Below are 17,326 nucleotides of genomic sequence, written 5' to 3' on the forward strand. Positions count from 1 at the left end.
TGTATATATTTTTTTGTTTCTATTTCATTGATTTCAGTCCTTATTTTAATTATTTCTCTCCTTCTGCTTGTTTCGGAATTTGCTTGATCTTGTTTTTCTAGGAGTTTGAGCTATAGTATTAGATCATTGATTTGAGATCTTTCTGTCCTCATACTATATGCACTCATGGTATAAACTTTCCTCTTCGGACTGCCTTTGCTGTGTCCCATAGGTTCTGGTGGGTCATGTTTTCCTTTTTATTAACTTCCAGGAACTTCTTAATTTCCTGTTTTATTTCATCAATGAGCCATTGATCATTGAGCAATGTGTTGTTCATCTTCCAATTGTTTGCATATTTTCTGCTGTTGTTTTTATTGTTGAGTTTTAGTTTTAATGCATTGTGATCGTATAGACTGCAGGAGATTATTTCTATTTTTTTACATTTGCTGAGGCTTGCTTTGTGCCCTAAGATATGACCAATTTTGGAGAAAGTTCCAAGGGCTGCTGAGAAGAATGGATATTGTGCGGATGTTGGATGAAATATTCTGTAGACATCAGCTAGGTCCATTTGATCTATGGTGTGATTTATTTGTAGAATTTATTTATTGATTTTATTGTTTGGATGACCTATCTATTGGTGATAGGGGGTATTAACATCTCCCACTACCACTTTGTTGGAGTCTATTTCTGCTTTTAATTCATTTAGATTATGTTTAATGAAATTGCTTGCACTGACATTGGGTGCATATAGGTTGATAATTGTTATTTCCTCTTGGCGTATTTTCCCTTTTATTAGTATGAAGTGTCCTTCTTTATCTCATTTGATCAATGTAAGTTTGAAGTCTTCTTTGATATAAGTATTGATACTTCTGCTTATTTTTGGGGACCATTGGCTTGGTAAATGCTTTCACCCTAAGCCAGTGTTCATTTCTGTCAATGAGGTGGGTCTCCAGTAAATAACAGATTGTTGGAACTTCCTTTTTAATCCAGTTTGCCAAATGGTGTCTTTTGATGGGGAAGTTGAGTCCATTGACATTCAGTGTTAATGTTGATAGGTATGTGGTGATTCCTGCCATTTAGTTCCTTTTGTTGTTTTAGGATTTGGTTATGTGCAGGTATTCTACCCTCTGATTCCTTGTCTTTTCTTCTGTGGTTTGACACTGCCCATCCTCATGTGGTTTTGTTTGGTTTCATCTTATGTGTGGAGAATCTTTTGTCATGGTGGCTTGGTGCTCATATATTGTTTTAGTTTCTGCTTACTGTGGAAGATTTTTATTTCTGCATTGATTTTGAATGACAGTTTTGCTTGGTAGAGTATCCTAGGGTTGAGTTATTTTCATTTTGTGCCCAAAATACCTCACTCCATGCCCTTCTTGCTTTTAAGGTTTCCGTTGAGGAATCTGCTGTGATTTTGAGGAGTTTACCTTTATATGTTAATGTCTTTTTTCTCTTAGAGGCTTCAATATTCTTTCTCTAGTCTCTGTGCTTGTTGTTTTAATGATAATATGCTGTGGGGAGGTTCTATTTTGATCAAGTCTGTTTGGTGTCCTGTAGGCTTCCAGTACCTGAATGGGCAAAACTTTCACGAGATTTGGGAAATTTTTCTGTTGTTAGTTTATTGACTATATTACAAATCCCTTTGTATGGACCTCTTCTCCTTCAATGCCCAGGATTCTTAGGTTTGGTCTTTTGATGTAGTCAGTGAGTTCTTGCATATTCCTTTCATAGCTCCTGAGTTGTTTGACTAACATTTCTTCAGTTTTTATTTAATTTCATTTTATCTTTGAGTTCTGAGATTCTGTCTTCCACTTATTCTAGTCTACTGGTGTGGTCTTCCACTGTGTTTTCTGTTTCTGTTTGATTCTTTTCTCTGAGATTTTTCATGTCTTGGATCACTTCATCTTTAATATTTTTACTTTTATCTTTAATTCATTAATCTCTCTATTTATAGTGTTCTGTTTCATTTTGGTGTTTATTTAGGGCTTCTCTGAGTTCATTTATTTGTTTCTGTGTCTTCTCATATTCTTTATTTTTGGTGTCTTGAAATTTCTTGAGTGTATCTTGTACAATTTAGTTAACCACATCTAGTATTTTCTTCATGAAATTCTCAGTGATTTCTTGCAAGATATCTTCTTTGAGGGTGTTTTTGTGGGCATCACTTGGTTTGTTAGTGTTGTTTATCATTGTTTTGTTGGGGTCAGAAACTGGGTATCAGTTTTCTTCATTTCCCTCTGAATTCTGTATTAAATTATTTTTTTGAAGAGAGTGGTCTCCATCCCTTCTTCTTTTTCCCATTGCTCCACTTGGTACTGTGAAGCTATGTTTTGATAAGCTACTTGGTGGTTTTAGTTACCTGTTTTCTTTCCTTTGATTTATTTTTTTGTGTTGTGGCTGTCTTGGTTGTTAGCTAGGTTGTGTGCTATTTCTGTCCCTAGTCTGGAGGTATTATTTAGCAATAACTAATTCTCAGGTTTAATACCCAACCAGTTGTTTATGTTATATAAAAGACCCCTTGGTGGTAATATCTATAAGAAGTGGGATTGGGGGCTTTACTTTTTTAAGTTATCTATAGAAATTTGGGGGGTTGTTTAGGGTGGCACTAAAAGGGGAGGTGGGAAGTGGAGTGGGTGAATGAGGGAAGTGGTGCAGAGGCTGCTGGGTTTTGTGGTCTTAGTGTGTATTTGAATCTATTTTGTTGTTGTAGTGTAGGGTGCTTGTGTCAGGAATTACAGGGGGTTGAGGTTGTGTAAAGTTGGTATAGTAGGTTGGTCAGCAGGTGATGAGTGTGTAGGAGGGAGGAGAAGTCTGATGACAGGTTGGGGAGAATTGGAGGGGAAGGTGAGGGAAAGGGGAGAGAGTGGATGAGAAGGGGCAAAAAGAGTAGATGGGAAGGAAAGCAATGGATTTTAGCACAGGAGAAAGACAAAGAGTGAAGGGGATGAGAGTAGAGAAGAAAAGATGGTTATGGTAAAGTTGATAGTATATAAAGAAAAAAAGAAGATAGGAACAAAACACAATAAAAACCCACAATAATAAAACAAACAGACAAACAAAAAGAAAAGACAACAGGAAAAAAAAACCAATAAAATGCTCACCATGTTCAGGAACAATCAAATTTCAGTCTTAGTTTATGTTCTGGAGTTACTCCTCTGGTATCTGGTCCTGGTATTGGCATATAAGCAGAAGCTCTGATGTGTTCTCACCAGGTGGTTGACTTATGAATAGTGTTTGTTCTTCTGTCTACTAGTTTAATTGAAATTGTGAGGTGCAGTAGTTTTGCCAGATCATGCAGGGTGGTCAGAGCTATTGTTTTCCCCAGCTGATAGTTCTGCAGCTGTTTGGTCAGCTCCTCCCCCAGAGAGGTGGGGCAGTTCAATTTTAAATGCTGCCCCCTGGTTTAGGAGATCAGCTCTGTGATCCACTTCCTTCCCTGCTTTGGAGGTGGCTTATCACTGTTTATTTACTGAGAGTTCAGTGCTGGGGTTTATTTATTTGCCCTTCCACCCCTCTTAAGGGCAGGTTCATGTTCCACCTGCCCCCTCCACTGTCCATGCTAGATTACAATTCATTGTTTGTTTTTCAGTTTTGTGGGGCATTTTGGTTTTGGATGCTACTCTCTGGTTCAAGAAATCAACTTTGAGAGTCAGTACCTTATTGCCCTCCTGCTCTCAGTCTTCATTACCTTTCCTGTGTTTATTTACTGACAGTTTGGTGCTGAGTTTAGCTCCTTGACCCTCCCATTTTCTCCAGTGCAGTTTCAGTGTTCCACCTACCCCCTCCACTGTCAGTGTTTGATTACAGTTCACTGTTTATTATTCAGTTTTGGTGGATTGGGGGATCAGTTTGCCCAGGGACTGTGCTGGTTTATGTCCCAAAGGTTGGATAAGGGATTCTTGTGTGATGAGTGGTGCTCACCTGTTTGTTCTGTCAACTGACATGCAGGAAGGTATGGAGCTGATGGGGGCTTTGGTGGTAGTGGTGAGAAATGGCACCAAATTTTCTCAGTGTAATGTGGCATGGGGTTAGGGGTTTATGATGTTAAAAGTTTGATTCTGGTTGATTCTTTATTTCTTCTTGATGGAGGAAGGAGAAGAGAAGGAAAGAATAAAGAAAAGAAAAAGAAAAAAAATTACCTTGGGAGAGGAGGGTTTCCCTGGGTCTGGTCCTACCTTACTAGCTTTGCAGCTGTTAGGTGCAATTAAGGCTTATTTGAGGGTCAGTCCTTGAATTTTTTCCTGCACCTAAAGTGATGGCAGTTATTATTTTGGCTAGAAGCAGTCAGAATTGCCCAAGTTTGGCTTCAGCGTCTCAGGGAGGTTTTTGGATTTGTGGAGCTTATGTTTTCTGCTTACATACCCTAGTTGCCATCTTGGATCTCCCCTCATTTATTATTTATTTAGTTCTATTGTTATTGAAATAATACGATGCAAATTTACCTTTTACTTCATTGTGTTATACTGTGAAACTTTTTCAAAATCAAAAATGTTATTTACGTAAAGCAAAATCCCATGGCTGGATTAATTTAAGTAATATTTACTGTTGCCTGAAACCACACTTGTCTCATCTGTATCTTTATACTTTGGTACTCTTCTCTTTATATATGTGTGCCCTGCATGTGCACAAAGAGATGATCAAGGTATGGGCTGTCTAGTTTACATTGTCATAATTCCTGTGTTGAACCCAATTATCTGCAGTCTGAGAAATAGGCAAGTCAAAAATTCGCTGAAAAAAAATTGAAAGGAAACATTAGGTGTTTTTTTCTTAAAAAAGCAGAAATTCATTAAGATTAATTTAGGTATTTTTTTGTTACATGTGAAATGTTTTCACAATTACAGTAGTTTCAGCTTTTAAAAAAAAACTTTAAATGTTTTCAAGTTTTTCTCTTTTTTTTGACACAGGGTATTTGTTTAGCATAAGCTGGTCTCAAACTTGTTATGTATCCCAGGTTGACCTGTAATTTGAGATCCTGTTAAATCTATCTCCCCATTGGCAGGATAATAGGATGCACCACCACATCTAGTTAGAAGACAAGAATTTTATACATGTGCAGGTATCGCAAGTTTGGGCTAGAAGTATGGTGTCATACAGTGGTCTGAGTCCTGGTTTCAAAGTTCTTTTGTTTTTGGTATAAACATACTGGCCTTGAGGAACGGATGAATGATTTATTCCAGACAGTGCTACATTCCTACTGTTGGTGCCATAATCTGACACAAACATCCTATCCTTGTGATAAGGTTTCACTATATATCTTGGTTCACAACTTTTGGATAGTTTTCACCTTCTGATTTTGCTTATTCTCCTTCCCTTCTGCACATTAAAATTTCACTTTGTGTGCCTGCACTCAATCTGGGTAACAGAAAATCCAACCCAATCTTATCCAGAAGTTCTTCTGGCTCACCTCAGTGCCCCTCACCTCTTCACAGCCTGCATTCCAGGTTTTTTGAGGTTGAATCATTAATAATGTACAAGTTTCATTAAATATTTATACATGTTATTCAAAATCATATTAGGATTTCTTTTCTTTTTTTTGTGTGTTATGGTTTGAACTCAGGTCCTCATGCTTGCTAGGCAGGCACTTTACCCTCCAGCCACTCCACCAGCCCATGAAAGGGAATTCAGGTAACTTTTCAGGACATATTACAATAATAAGAGTAAAGTGAATGAAAAACACGTAACAGTTTTTGCATGAGTTTCAGTGTAGCTTAGACATGCAGTAAGTGCTAAAATCTTGTTGATCTTGTGATCAGAACTTGGGTAAGATGACTTTGATACTAATGCTAGTGCTCTAGGCTGTAGACTCACTTAACACTTACTCCACAGTAGTAATAGGCTTGTATAGCTGAAAACAAACACTTTCATAAGTTCATAAATCCATCAAAAATCCTTTACTCCAATTGTTTTGAGAAATACTAAATTCTCTTTTTCTAGGAATTCAACTCACACTTAACAAAGAACAAAACAGAAATGGGAAAAAGGAATGAATAAGAATGAAATTAAAACAGCAAAGACAGGAATAGACTAACAGAGCATCGTCTTTGCTTTCTGCATTCCTATGAGTAAGGAGAAGTCAGTTGCCTTTCCCTGACTCCAGTGCTTTCTAAGAATCTTCTCAAAATTTTTCTTTGTTCTTGGATAATCTAAAAAGCTTCACTAATTCAGGAAGCTAATTTGTTAAAATGAAGAATTAAGTTAAGTTGTTGTTGGTGTAGAGAAGATAAGAGAAGAGGTAGAATTAGAGGAAAATTGCCTCTTTCCAGAAATAAAAAACTCAGTGAGTATAAAAGACTTATAATTAAGTGGATGATGTTTATAGGAGTGTACATGTAGATGGATCTTACAATGGGAGCTTTTTAAGTCATAGTAATGAATTCAAATAATGCTAAGCTATAATATCACAAGCGAGTGTTTGAAGAATAGAGGAATATGAACAAGAGTTTGGGTGTTATGTCCTTGAAATGCTGGGAGAACCTTAGCATTCTGAAAACTCAATACTCTTAAGTACAATGAGCAATTCCACTTCAGATTATCCTGAGTTTCCTTATGCTACACTTGAATTCCTTACACATTCCTACTGGTCTACTCAGAACCCCACTCAAAACATGCTCATCTTTGTTTGTAATACTCTTGTTATTCATCTGTTTTATCCAGCTATCAGGCTTTTTGCCTGTCCAAAATTGCAGCCAGATTATTGTTTATTACACTTTTGTGATCAAGAAATTTTAACAAGTTGTCATTGCTATGAGGCAATATATATATGTGGTATATAAATATACATGTTTCTTTGTTCACATGTTTGCATAAATTTTATTATATATGCACAAAATAAATACATGAATACAAGTTTTAAATATGTATTTGTACATGTAATAAATATATAAATACAAATTTATGTATATACATATGTATATATACACACAAACATATATATATTCACTGAAATGAATGGGTCTAGGCAATAACTTTCTGAATAAAACTCCACTATCTCAGTAAATAAGAGATAGGACTGAAAAATGGGACTGCATCAAACTAAAATGCTTCTCTGTAACAAATGAAATAGTCACTAGACTGAAAGCGAATAGCATGGGGGAAAATCTTTGCCAGCTGCATATATGACAAAGGATTAATCACCAGAACCTATAGGGAACTGAAAAAAATCTAAACTCCCAAGGATCAACCCAATGAATAAATTGGCAAATGAACTGCACAGATAAATTTCAAAGTAAGAATTATATATGGTCAATAAATACATGCAGAAATGCATAACATCCCTGGCCAAAAAGGAAATGCAAATCAAAATGTCATTGATATTTCATCTCAATATAGTCACAATAGATATCAAGCCACCCAGCACAGGTGGCCCACACCTGTAATCCTAGATATTCAGGAGGCAAAGATCAGAAAGATCACAGTTTGCAGCCAGTGCAGCAAATAGTTCAAGAGACCCTATCTGGAAAACCCATCACAAAAAAAAGGGCTGATGTTGTGGCTCACTGCCACACTATGGAAATAATATGGAAGTTCCTCAAAAAACTAAAAATAGAACTACCATGCAATCCACTTACCACTGATGTATATATATATGAAGGAATGTGAGTCAGGGTACTATAGAGACACTTACACACCCATGTTTACTGCAATACTACTTATAATTGCTAAGCTATGTAAACAGCCTAGATGACCAGTAACTAATGAACCGGTTAAGAAAATTTGGTACACACATACAGTGTAGTATTATTCAGTCATAAAGAAGAATGAAGTTATATTATGTGCAGGTAAATGGATTTAACTGGAGGTCATCATGTTAAGTGAAGTAGCCAGTTTCAGAAAGATAAAGATCTCATGTTTTCTCTTATATGTGGAAGATAGACCTAAGTGATAATTCTATATACAAATACAAACATGAGATATATGTGTGTGTTTAGATATATTACATAGATAAATAGGTGGATAGAGATAGACATATATATGTATACATTATATACATACATATAAAAGATGTCTATAATAATGGGACTGTTTGAGTGGACTAGGTAGAGGAAAGAAAGGAAAAGAGAATGATAGAGAATGAAAAACTCTCACAGTACATTTCAATTGTATGGGAAGATGACATAAAAAAAAAACCCTGAAAACTCTTCATTAATAGGGGTAGTAGGTAAAGTTTAAGGTAGAGTAATAGAGCAGTTTAACCTGATTAAAGTACAATATATTAATGGGTGAAATACCATGGTTAAATCCACTTGAACAGTGAATATACACTTAAAATGAAATACTGGATTGAAAAACAAATCTTATTTGGGTGTGATTACTAGTGGAAGGGGAGAGGGTGAACGAAGAGTGTGAAGAAGGGTGAATATGGTGCATGTACTTTATATACTTGTATGAAAATGGAATAATGAAAATTGTTGAAATTATTTTAACTAGGGGAGAGGGAGGTTCAGGAGAGCAATAGAGGGGATGAATCTAATCAAGGTGTATTGTAAACATATATGGAAATATCTCAATGAAACCTCCTGTGCAAGTATATGCAAATAAAAAAGTTTAAAATAATGAATACATAATAGTGCAAATGGGAAAAATGAGGCATTGGTAATTAGAGAGAAAAATCATTTTAAAATAAAATAATAGGACAAAAACAAGGAAAACAATATGATGTAAATAAAAATAATAAGTGACAGATTAGATGAAGGAGTAAAGGAAAAACATAATAACACATCCCTCTTTGTTGAGGTATTTGAGTTGGGTCCAGGTGTTTGCGAATTCTCCCCATGAACCCACATTTTACATATCTAATGTCATTGACAATCTCTGGACATCAGCAAATACTCATCAGTGAATTTTTGTAATTATGCAGACGACATTAGACTTTAGCCACATATACATCAGGTATTGTGCCAGGCCATGGTTTATACCTACAATGCCTCAGATTGTGTGCAGCAGACAAATCTCTGAGATCTACGTTGGGGTTGGAATAGGAACTGGTCAATTTGTCTCCTTCAGTGTTGGTGCTCTCATATCTAGCACCTTTGAAACACTTCACACACCTCCTATTGCTCCTCATTCCAGATTGGCAGGACAACCAATTGCTGGCCCCATGACAGTTCACAATCCCAGCTGTACATACACCTTGATAGGTCCAGGAGAGTTACTTCCTCTGGACAATACTGACTTACACTGCTGTGTCTCAACCAGTGCATATGTTGGGGCATGAACCGGGGAGCCAATCTGTGTCTTCTCTGAATTTTCTGCTCCCAATAACAGGTCCTTCCTTAATATGACCTTCTCAAAATGGCAGTTGGCTACAGTAGTCTGAGAGTTTGCTTGGTTATATACTGAATTTCTTCCTTAGATAAGGCTTACTTTAGAAGGAATCACTCTCAATTGAAGTCCCCCAACTGGATTTAATGTTTTTATAAACCATGGATTTCTCCTGAGGCAAGGATAGCTGGTCTTCAGTTTTTATTTGGTTGTTTGTATTCTTCGGTGTCTTTTATCTTGAGCTTGCAGAGTCTAGTACCACTCTTCTCACCTGCTTGCTGTCCCCACTTGCTTTGTACTGTTCTGTTCATTTCCTTTTGGAGTCTCCATTATGATTAGATTTCCTGCCACTTCTTCATAAGTCCTTAGAATTTTTTTATCACCCTGTCTCCATAGAAAATAGCCTCTAATTTGTTACACTGAATCCTCGCACTCTGAGTTATGCAAATGTCTCTTTTACTCTGTCATCTGTCCTGTAACTTAATATCTTCTATTTGATCACTAATCTGTGAACTTGTTAATAAATGCACATTTAAAAAAATCAAAATTACTTATTTGTGTTATTTAAACATATATTTTGTATATGTGTAATTAGATGTAACTTCTAAAAAAGCAAGTGTGTTCTATAAAAGTATAAACTTCATTTGGGTCATGGTTGACAAAAATAGGTGGAATGCAAACAGCATATTTTGGGAAAGCTCATTAATTAGTGTTTCTTTTAGAATTCTGCTTTGGAAGTGAAGAAAGTATAGAAAAAACAAGAATAAGATAGGAGTCACTAAAATTAGCTGAAGGATAAAGCAAGCAGTGTAACGTATTTCGGTATCTACTAGCATAACTGAAACCTGATTGAAACTGAACTCCCCATTAAATTTTTATGTCTTTAACTATAAACATCTACATTGCTGTATCTGGTATAGGTAGATTATTCCATTTTAGTCATCAGAATCAGTGCATCTTGCTATATCCTTATGCTTATTATTTGAGTTTTCCTGATGAATAACTATTGCAAAGATTTTTTCACTTTAACTGACATCTATACATCTTCAATGCTGAAGATTCTGTTCAAATCCTTTACCCATTTTAAAAGTGTTTTGTGGGTTATCTTATTATTGATCATTGAGTGCTCTTTATATATTCTGAAATTTTCATTGAACATATATTATATATACATATTATCAACCAATAACATTGTAACTGTCCATCAATGTGTTATCGCTAACAACATTGTTTGTTTTCCTGGATATTGCTCTGGTGTAAACATATATTTTTTCTTTATATATTCATCTACTTATGAGTATCTAGGTTGACTCTATACACTGGGTATTTTGAATAGTGAGGCAATAAATGTATAGTATTTCAGTGACTCCATTTTTAGATGATATTTTTCTATGAATATTTCTTTTCAGTAACAAAATTCTAAAGATACAGAAAATGAATGAGTCTTCCAAGCAATATGCCCTTTGCTTTTCCCCTTTCTTGTCAAAGGAGGTTGCATTATAAATTTTGAAATAAAAGTTATACTGCATAGGTAGTTGCATACAACTATTCAGGTATCAAAACTGATGACAAAATAGGGAAAGTATTTTTGAATGAATGTTTATTGACATGTTCTATTGTTTATGAACACTCACTAGAAAATCTGAACATGTTAGTATCACTTTAACAATTCCTCATTGTTTTACTGGTTGAGGTAAACATTAGTCTCACCTAGCTTCAAAGCCCTGAGTAATATGCAACCTACAGAGACATCTGGCTCCTTGCAGCTTACCTTTTTGTAGGTAATCACACTAACATATTTTAAGGAACAAAGTAAGTCTCAACAAATTTAAGAAAATTGAAATAGCTTTCTGGTATCATATTAGATCACAATGGAATAAAACTAGAACTCAACAAATGAAAAACAGAAAATGTTCAAACACATGGGGACTGAACAACACATTGCTGAATGATGGTTGGGTGATCAAAGAAATAAGTAAAGAAATCAAAAAGAGCCTAGAGTCTAATGAAAATGAAAATATACCCTACCAGAATCTGTGGGAAAAATCAAAAGCCATGCAAAGGGGAATGTTTATACCTATCAGTGTCTACATTAAAAAACAGTCTTCTCAAAACTAATGATGCAACTTAAGCTTCTAGGAAAACAAGAACAAACCAAACCCAAAAGTAGCAAATGGAGAGAAATAATAAATATCAGGGCTGAGATCAATGGCCTCAAGATCAAAAAGAAATTATACAATGAAATCAATGAAACAAAAATGTGCTCCTTTGAAAAATTTAACAAGATCAAAAAACCCATAGCCAACATGACAAGAAAGAGGAGAGAAAAGACCCAAATTATTAAAATCAGTGATGGAAAAGGGGGTATAAGCACAAATACTAATGAAATCCAGATATAATTAGGGAATACTTTGAAATCTTGTATTCAAGTAAATTGGAAAATTTAAAAGAAATAGATAAATATCTAGATGCATAAAACCAACCAAGAATGAACCAAAAAGATACTAACCACCTAAATAGACCTATAACAAGGAATGAGCTTGAAACAGTAATAAAGAGCCTCCCTATAAAACAGAGCCCATGATCTGCTGGATTTGTGGCTGAATTATACCTGACTTTTAAAGAAGAACTGATAAAAATACTCCTCAAACTTTTGTAGGAAATAGAAAGGGAAGGAACCCTACAAAACTTATACTATGAAGACAGAGTTACACTCATTCCAAAACCCAATAAAGATGCAAACAAAAAAGAGAATTATAAACTAATATCTTTAATGAACATAGATGTAAAGATTCTCAAGAAAATAATGGCAAACAGAATTTGACATCACAGCAAAAAGATCACATAGCATGGCCAAGTCAGTTTTATTCCTGAGATGCAAGGATGGTTCAACATAGGTAAATCTGTAAATTTAATATAGCATATAAACAGAAGCAAGGGAAAAAGTCATATGATCCTTTCATTAGATGCAAAAAAATCCTTTGACAAAATTCATTACCCTTTCATGATAAAAGCTGTGAACAGACTAGGAACAGAAGGAATGATCCTCAACATAATAAAAGCTACATATGACGAACCTATAGCCAACATTATACTAAATTTTGAACAACTGAAACAATTCCTGCTATAGTCAGGAATGAGAAAAGGATGCTCACTTTTCCAACTGTTACTCAATCTAAGTTTTTTTCTTTTTCATTACTGAGGCTTAAACTCAGGGCCTATAAATTGAGCCACTCCACCAGCCCTTTTTTGTGATGGGTTTTTTTCAAGACAGGGTCTTACTAACTACTTGCCCAGGCTGGCTTTGAACCACAGTCCTACTGATCTCTACCTCCTGAGTAGCTAGAATTACAGGCATAAGCCACCATTGCCTGGCTAGTTTTGAATTTTCTAACTAGAGTAATAATACAAAAGGATGAAATAAAAAGGATTCTAATAGGGACAGAAGAAGTGAAACTATCTCTTTTTGCATATTACATGATTCTATATCTAAAAGACCCTAAGAACACCACTCCTAAACTCTTGAATTCATAAACTCTTTTAGCAAAGTAGCAGGATACAAAATTAATATACAGAAACCACTAGCTTTCCTATACACCAACAGTGAACAGAGTTGAGAATGAAATCAGGGAAACAATTCCATATATAATAGTCTCAAAACAATAAAATGCCTCAGAATAAATTAATGAAGGAAGGCAAAGACCTTTTCAATGAAAACTATAAACCACTGAAGAGAAAAATTGAAGAAGACATCAGATGAAAGGATCTCCCATGCTTGTGGATTGGTAGAACCAACAATGTGAAAATGACTATACCACCAGAAGCAATGTACATGCTCAATGCAATCCCTATCAAATTCCAATGACATTCTTCACAGAGAAAGGAAAATAGATCACAAAAATCATAGGGAAACAAAAAAGATCTCTAACAGACAAAGCAATTCTGAGCAAAAATTCCAATACTGGAGGTATCACAATTCCAACTTCAAACTGTATTACAGAGCCATGACAATAAAAACAGCACAGTACTGGAACAAAAACAGACATGAAGATGGATGGATTATAATAAAAGACCCATACATGAACCCACACAACTATAGTCAACTGATCTTTGACAAAAGATCCCCAAATACATGATGGAGAAATGACAGTCTCTTCAACAAATGTTGCCGGAAATACTGGACACCCTCTTGTAGAAGACTGAAATTAGATCTCTGTGTCTCACCTTGTATCAGTGCCATTTCAAAGTGGATCAAAGATCTTAATATAAGGCATGAAACTTTGTAACACCTACAGAAATTAGTAGGAAAGACAATGGAACATATAGGCATAAGTAACAACTTCCTAAATAGAACTCAAAAAGCTTAACATCTAAGAGAAAGAATGAACAAACGGGACTACATCAAACTAAAAACTCCCATACAGCAAAATAAGCAGTCACTAGACCTAAGAGACTACTCACAGAATGGCAGAAAATCTGTGACAGCTATTTATCCACTAAAGGACTAATATCCACAATATACAGGGAACTAAAAAACTCAACCCCCCAAAATCTACACTCTAATGAAGAAATGGGCACATGAATTATACAGGGAATTCTCAAAGGAAGAGGTACAAATGGCCAATAAATACATTAAGAAGTGTTCAACTTCCTTGGCTATAAAAAAGATGAAAATCAAAAGTACACTAATATTTCAACTTATCCCAATTATAATGGCCATATACAAGAGAGAAACAATAGCAAATGCTGGAAGAGAAACAGAGAAGCAGGAACTCTTATACATTATTGATGGGAATGCAAGTTATTATCACCATTATGGCAAGCAATATGGAAATTCCTCAAAAATCTCAAAATAGAACTGACATATAATCCAGTGATACTGCTTCGGGGGATATATCCCAAGAAATGTAAATAAGGATACAATAAAGATACTTGCATATTAATGTTTATCACAACTCAATATAGGAATATTACTCATACATAAGGAAGAATGACACCTGTGGTTAGAAGGAAAATGGATGCAATTGGAGGACATAATGTTAAGTGAAGAAAGTCAGTTTCAGGAAGACAAAGGTGCCATGTTTCCTCTCATATATGGAAGAAAAATGCAAAAGATAAAAATATACAAAAAACAAGCATGATAATATACAAATTCATATGCAGAACATGGTTGTAATAGTGGAGCTACTTTATGGAACATGGGAGAGGAGGGAAAATGATAGAGCACCACATAACATCTGTGAAGGCAGATGCCATAATGATATGTATGCACACCTATTGAAAAAAGTGGGGTTGGGAAGAAAGGTGTAAGGGAGAGTAATGGAGGGAGTTAAATAGACCAAAGTAAAGAATAAACACTATAGGGGTACATTGAGAAGCTCCCTTGAACATTGACTTAGAAATTAATAACAAAAAACAGGACTGTAAAATTGGTACCGTCCCTACAGTATAAGGAGAGTACTGGTGGGAGGGGGAAGGGTGAATGAAGGAGATTAAGGTGAGACAATATGGTTGATGTACTTCATTTATTTATATGATATAGGACAAAGAAACCTCTTGCAATTGCTTTAAATGAAGAAAGGAGGGAGTCTAGGGGGAAAGACACTGTGGGTGATTTAAACAATATACAATATAATCTTATTTGGAATTGTCACATTGAATCCCCCATGAACAAAGAATATTCCTTATTAAAAATTAATGAATAAAAAAGCCCCTCATTTAAATAATTTTTAGCAACATTTAAATGTTACTGATTTTTATATGTATTTTGTTTTTATATTTTGACTTTTGGTTTTGTTTCAATTCAGAAAGACTGAATAAGGAAACCCACTATTTTGCCACAGTTCTTTTTTATTTCCTATGTCCCCCTGTACTCTTTTCTTCTGAATTATAAACCTCTTCAGATTGCCAACAGGAGGACACTCACTTCTCTTTACTTGAAGAAGTTCAGTGAGTTGAGAAAAATTCTCACTATTTAACCTCACCTCAATATTGTAAATGACATTTCATTTGTTTTCCTGATCATGTTCCAATTTTTATTTATTTTTCTTTTTCATATGTCACTTTAATTACTCAAAGAAGTGAAATCTACTATTTTCCAAAGATGTGGAATGAAAGATCTTTTGATGCCTATTTTTATTTGTGGAATTTTCTTCTACTCAGTCAAACAAAATCCTAGTCAGAGTTTCAGGCTATACTGCACAATTTTCTGTATACAGTATCATTTCATGCCATTTAGAAAGGAACTACGATATTTCAATGCTTGACACAGTGATGATGCAATAACATACAAAAGTTTAAAATGCTTTATTGCTTTCTGTTTTAAAACCTGTATGAAGTGAGTATTAAAATTCTCAATGTTTATGAGTAAAACATACAATTTTATACTGAACCTTAGTACATTAATGTTTAAGAACAATTATGGTTGAAAAAAATTCCTACAAAAGTTCCAAAAATTCCATATATATTCCCACACTTTGTAGTAGAATGGTACATATCAATATAAACTTTAAATATTTCTTTTCAACATTTTTTTCAAAGAATCTATGACTTGCTTATTCCTCAGGCTATATATTACTGGATTTAAAAAGGGAATTATGACTGTATAAAATAGAGAAAAGATCATATCTTGATTATCTGCTTGTGAAGATCCACGATGCACATACATGAAAAGGAGAGGGACATAGTATAAACACACAGATGAGAGATGGGCCCCACAGGTGGAGAAGGCTTTTCCCATCCCTTTTGCAGACTTCTTTGTTAAAATTGTAAAAAGAACAAATGTATAAGAGATAAGAATAGTCACAATGGAGAACACTTGTATTGAACCAGAGAAAATAAAAAGCATTAGATAATTAATGGAAGGATCATTACAGGAAATCTTTAATAATGGTATAACATCACAATAAAAGTGATATATTATGTTGGAATTACAGAAGTTTAGTCTCATTAAAAAACTTTCATGAATTACAGCATGAATAAAGCCTCCTACAAATGATAAAACTAATAGCTGAATGCACAGTCTAGTGGTCACAATCACTGGATAAAGTAAAGGTTTGCAGATAGCCACATAACGGTCATAAGCCATTACTGCCAAGAGAAAACATTCTGTAGTTACACTGACTGCAAAGGAAAAGAACTGTATCATACATTCAGGGAAATATATGTTCTTGCCCTTCTCTATTAAGTTCAGCAGCATTTTTGGTGTCACTGTGGATGATAACCATGTATCCACAAAAGCTAAATTTCCAAGGAAAAAGTACATGGGGATGTGCAGATGAGGGTCATTACAGATGAGAGCAATTAGACCAAGGTTCCCCACAATGGTGATGAGATATATCACCAAGAACACCAGAAACAGGAGGATTTTCCACTGTGGCTGACATGTAAGTCCTGTGAGAACGAATGTTGTCAGCAAAGTTGTATTTTCTTTCTCTATGTCCTCACTGATGTGCTCTGAAATTAAATACAATAAATGCAAATGGCCATTTGCTAAGATTTATAAACTGAAAATGGGAAGAGTGGAGTTGAGACAAAATAATATACATTTCAGAATACTTTCTATCATAGAAGAAATCGTTTTGGGGAACTAAGATGGAAAAAAATTCAATTCAAAAAAGTTGTTGGAAGTAACAGATTTAGAGGAATTGAGAGGCCTTCTAAGCTTTTGATTAATTTATTGAGAACCACTAACTGTTTTGGAAATTTTGTGTACTGGGCATTGGTCAGGTTCTATAGAAAAGCTATTTAGTTCAATGGATATAAACTGAATTGAATTTCATGTTAACTTATAGTCATTTCAATAATGACAACAATCTGTACATTAAATACTTACCCTCCACTGAACGTGCAAACATAAGTTCAGTACATATATCATCTGACATCTGTAGTGAGGAGAAGAAAGAAAAGATAGGCTTAAAATACTTTAGGGTATAGTGTTCTAGAATTGAGTTACACATTAAGCATTTCAGAGGGGCACATTAACTTGGGGGAATGGATAAGGTGTAAAAGGGTATATGTGGTAGAAATATTGTGTACACATGTACGTGAATAGAAAAGCAAGACCTGTTGAAATTATTCCAGGAAGGGAGGA

General features: G+C 34.8%; 1 protein-coding gene across 1 annotated transcript; it reads right to left on the reverse strand.

The window, feature by feature from the left end:
- Positions 1-15,742: 15,742 nt before the first annotated feature.
- Positions 15,743-17,117, reverse strand: LOC109674421 (olfactory receptor 5H17-like). Its single transcript, XM_020151390.2, has 2 exons — positions 17,069-17,117; positions 15,743-16,689 (listed from the first exon to the last, which is right to left on the reverse strand). Exons 1-2 carry the CDS (start codon positions 17,115-17,117, stop codon positions 15,743-15,745), a joined length of 996 nt encoding a protein of 331 aa, XP_020006979.2.
- Positions 17,118-17,326: the final 209 nt, after the last annotated feature.

This window comes from Castor canadensis, chromosome 5 (assembly GCF_047511655.1).
Source record: "Castor canadensis chromosome 5, mCasCan1.hap1v2, whole genome shotgun sequence".
Lineage (NCBI taxonomy): Eukaryota > Metazoa > Chordata > Mammalia > Rodentia > Castoridae > Castor > Castor canadensis.

What these genes read in the sequence shown, in the direction of transcription:
- LOC109674421 (XM_020151390.2), bottom strand. Translation starts at nt 17,117, where the DNA reads ATGTCAGATGATATATGTACTGAACTTATGTTTGCACGTTCAGTGGAG. An exon ending in GTTTGCACGTTCAGTGGAGG is followed by an intron (nt 16,690 to 17,068) that starts GTAAGTATTTAA and finishes ATTTAATTTCAG; the next exon opens with AGCACATCAGTGAGGACATA.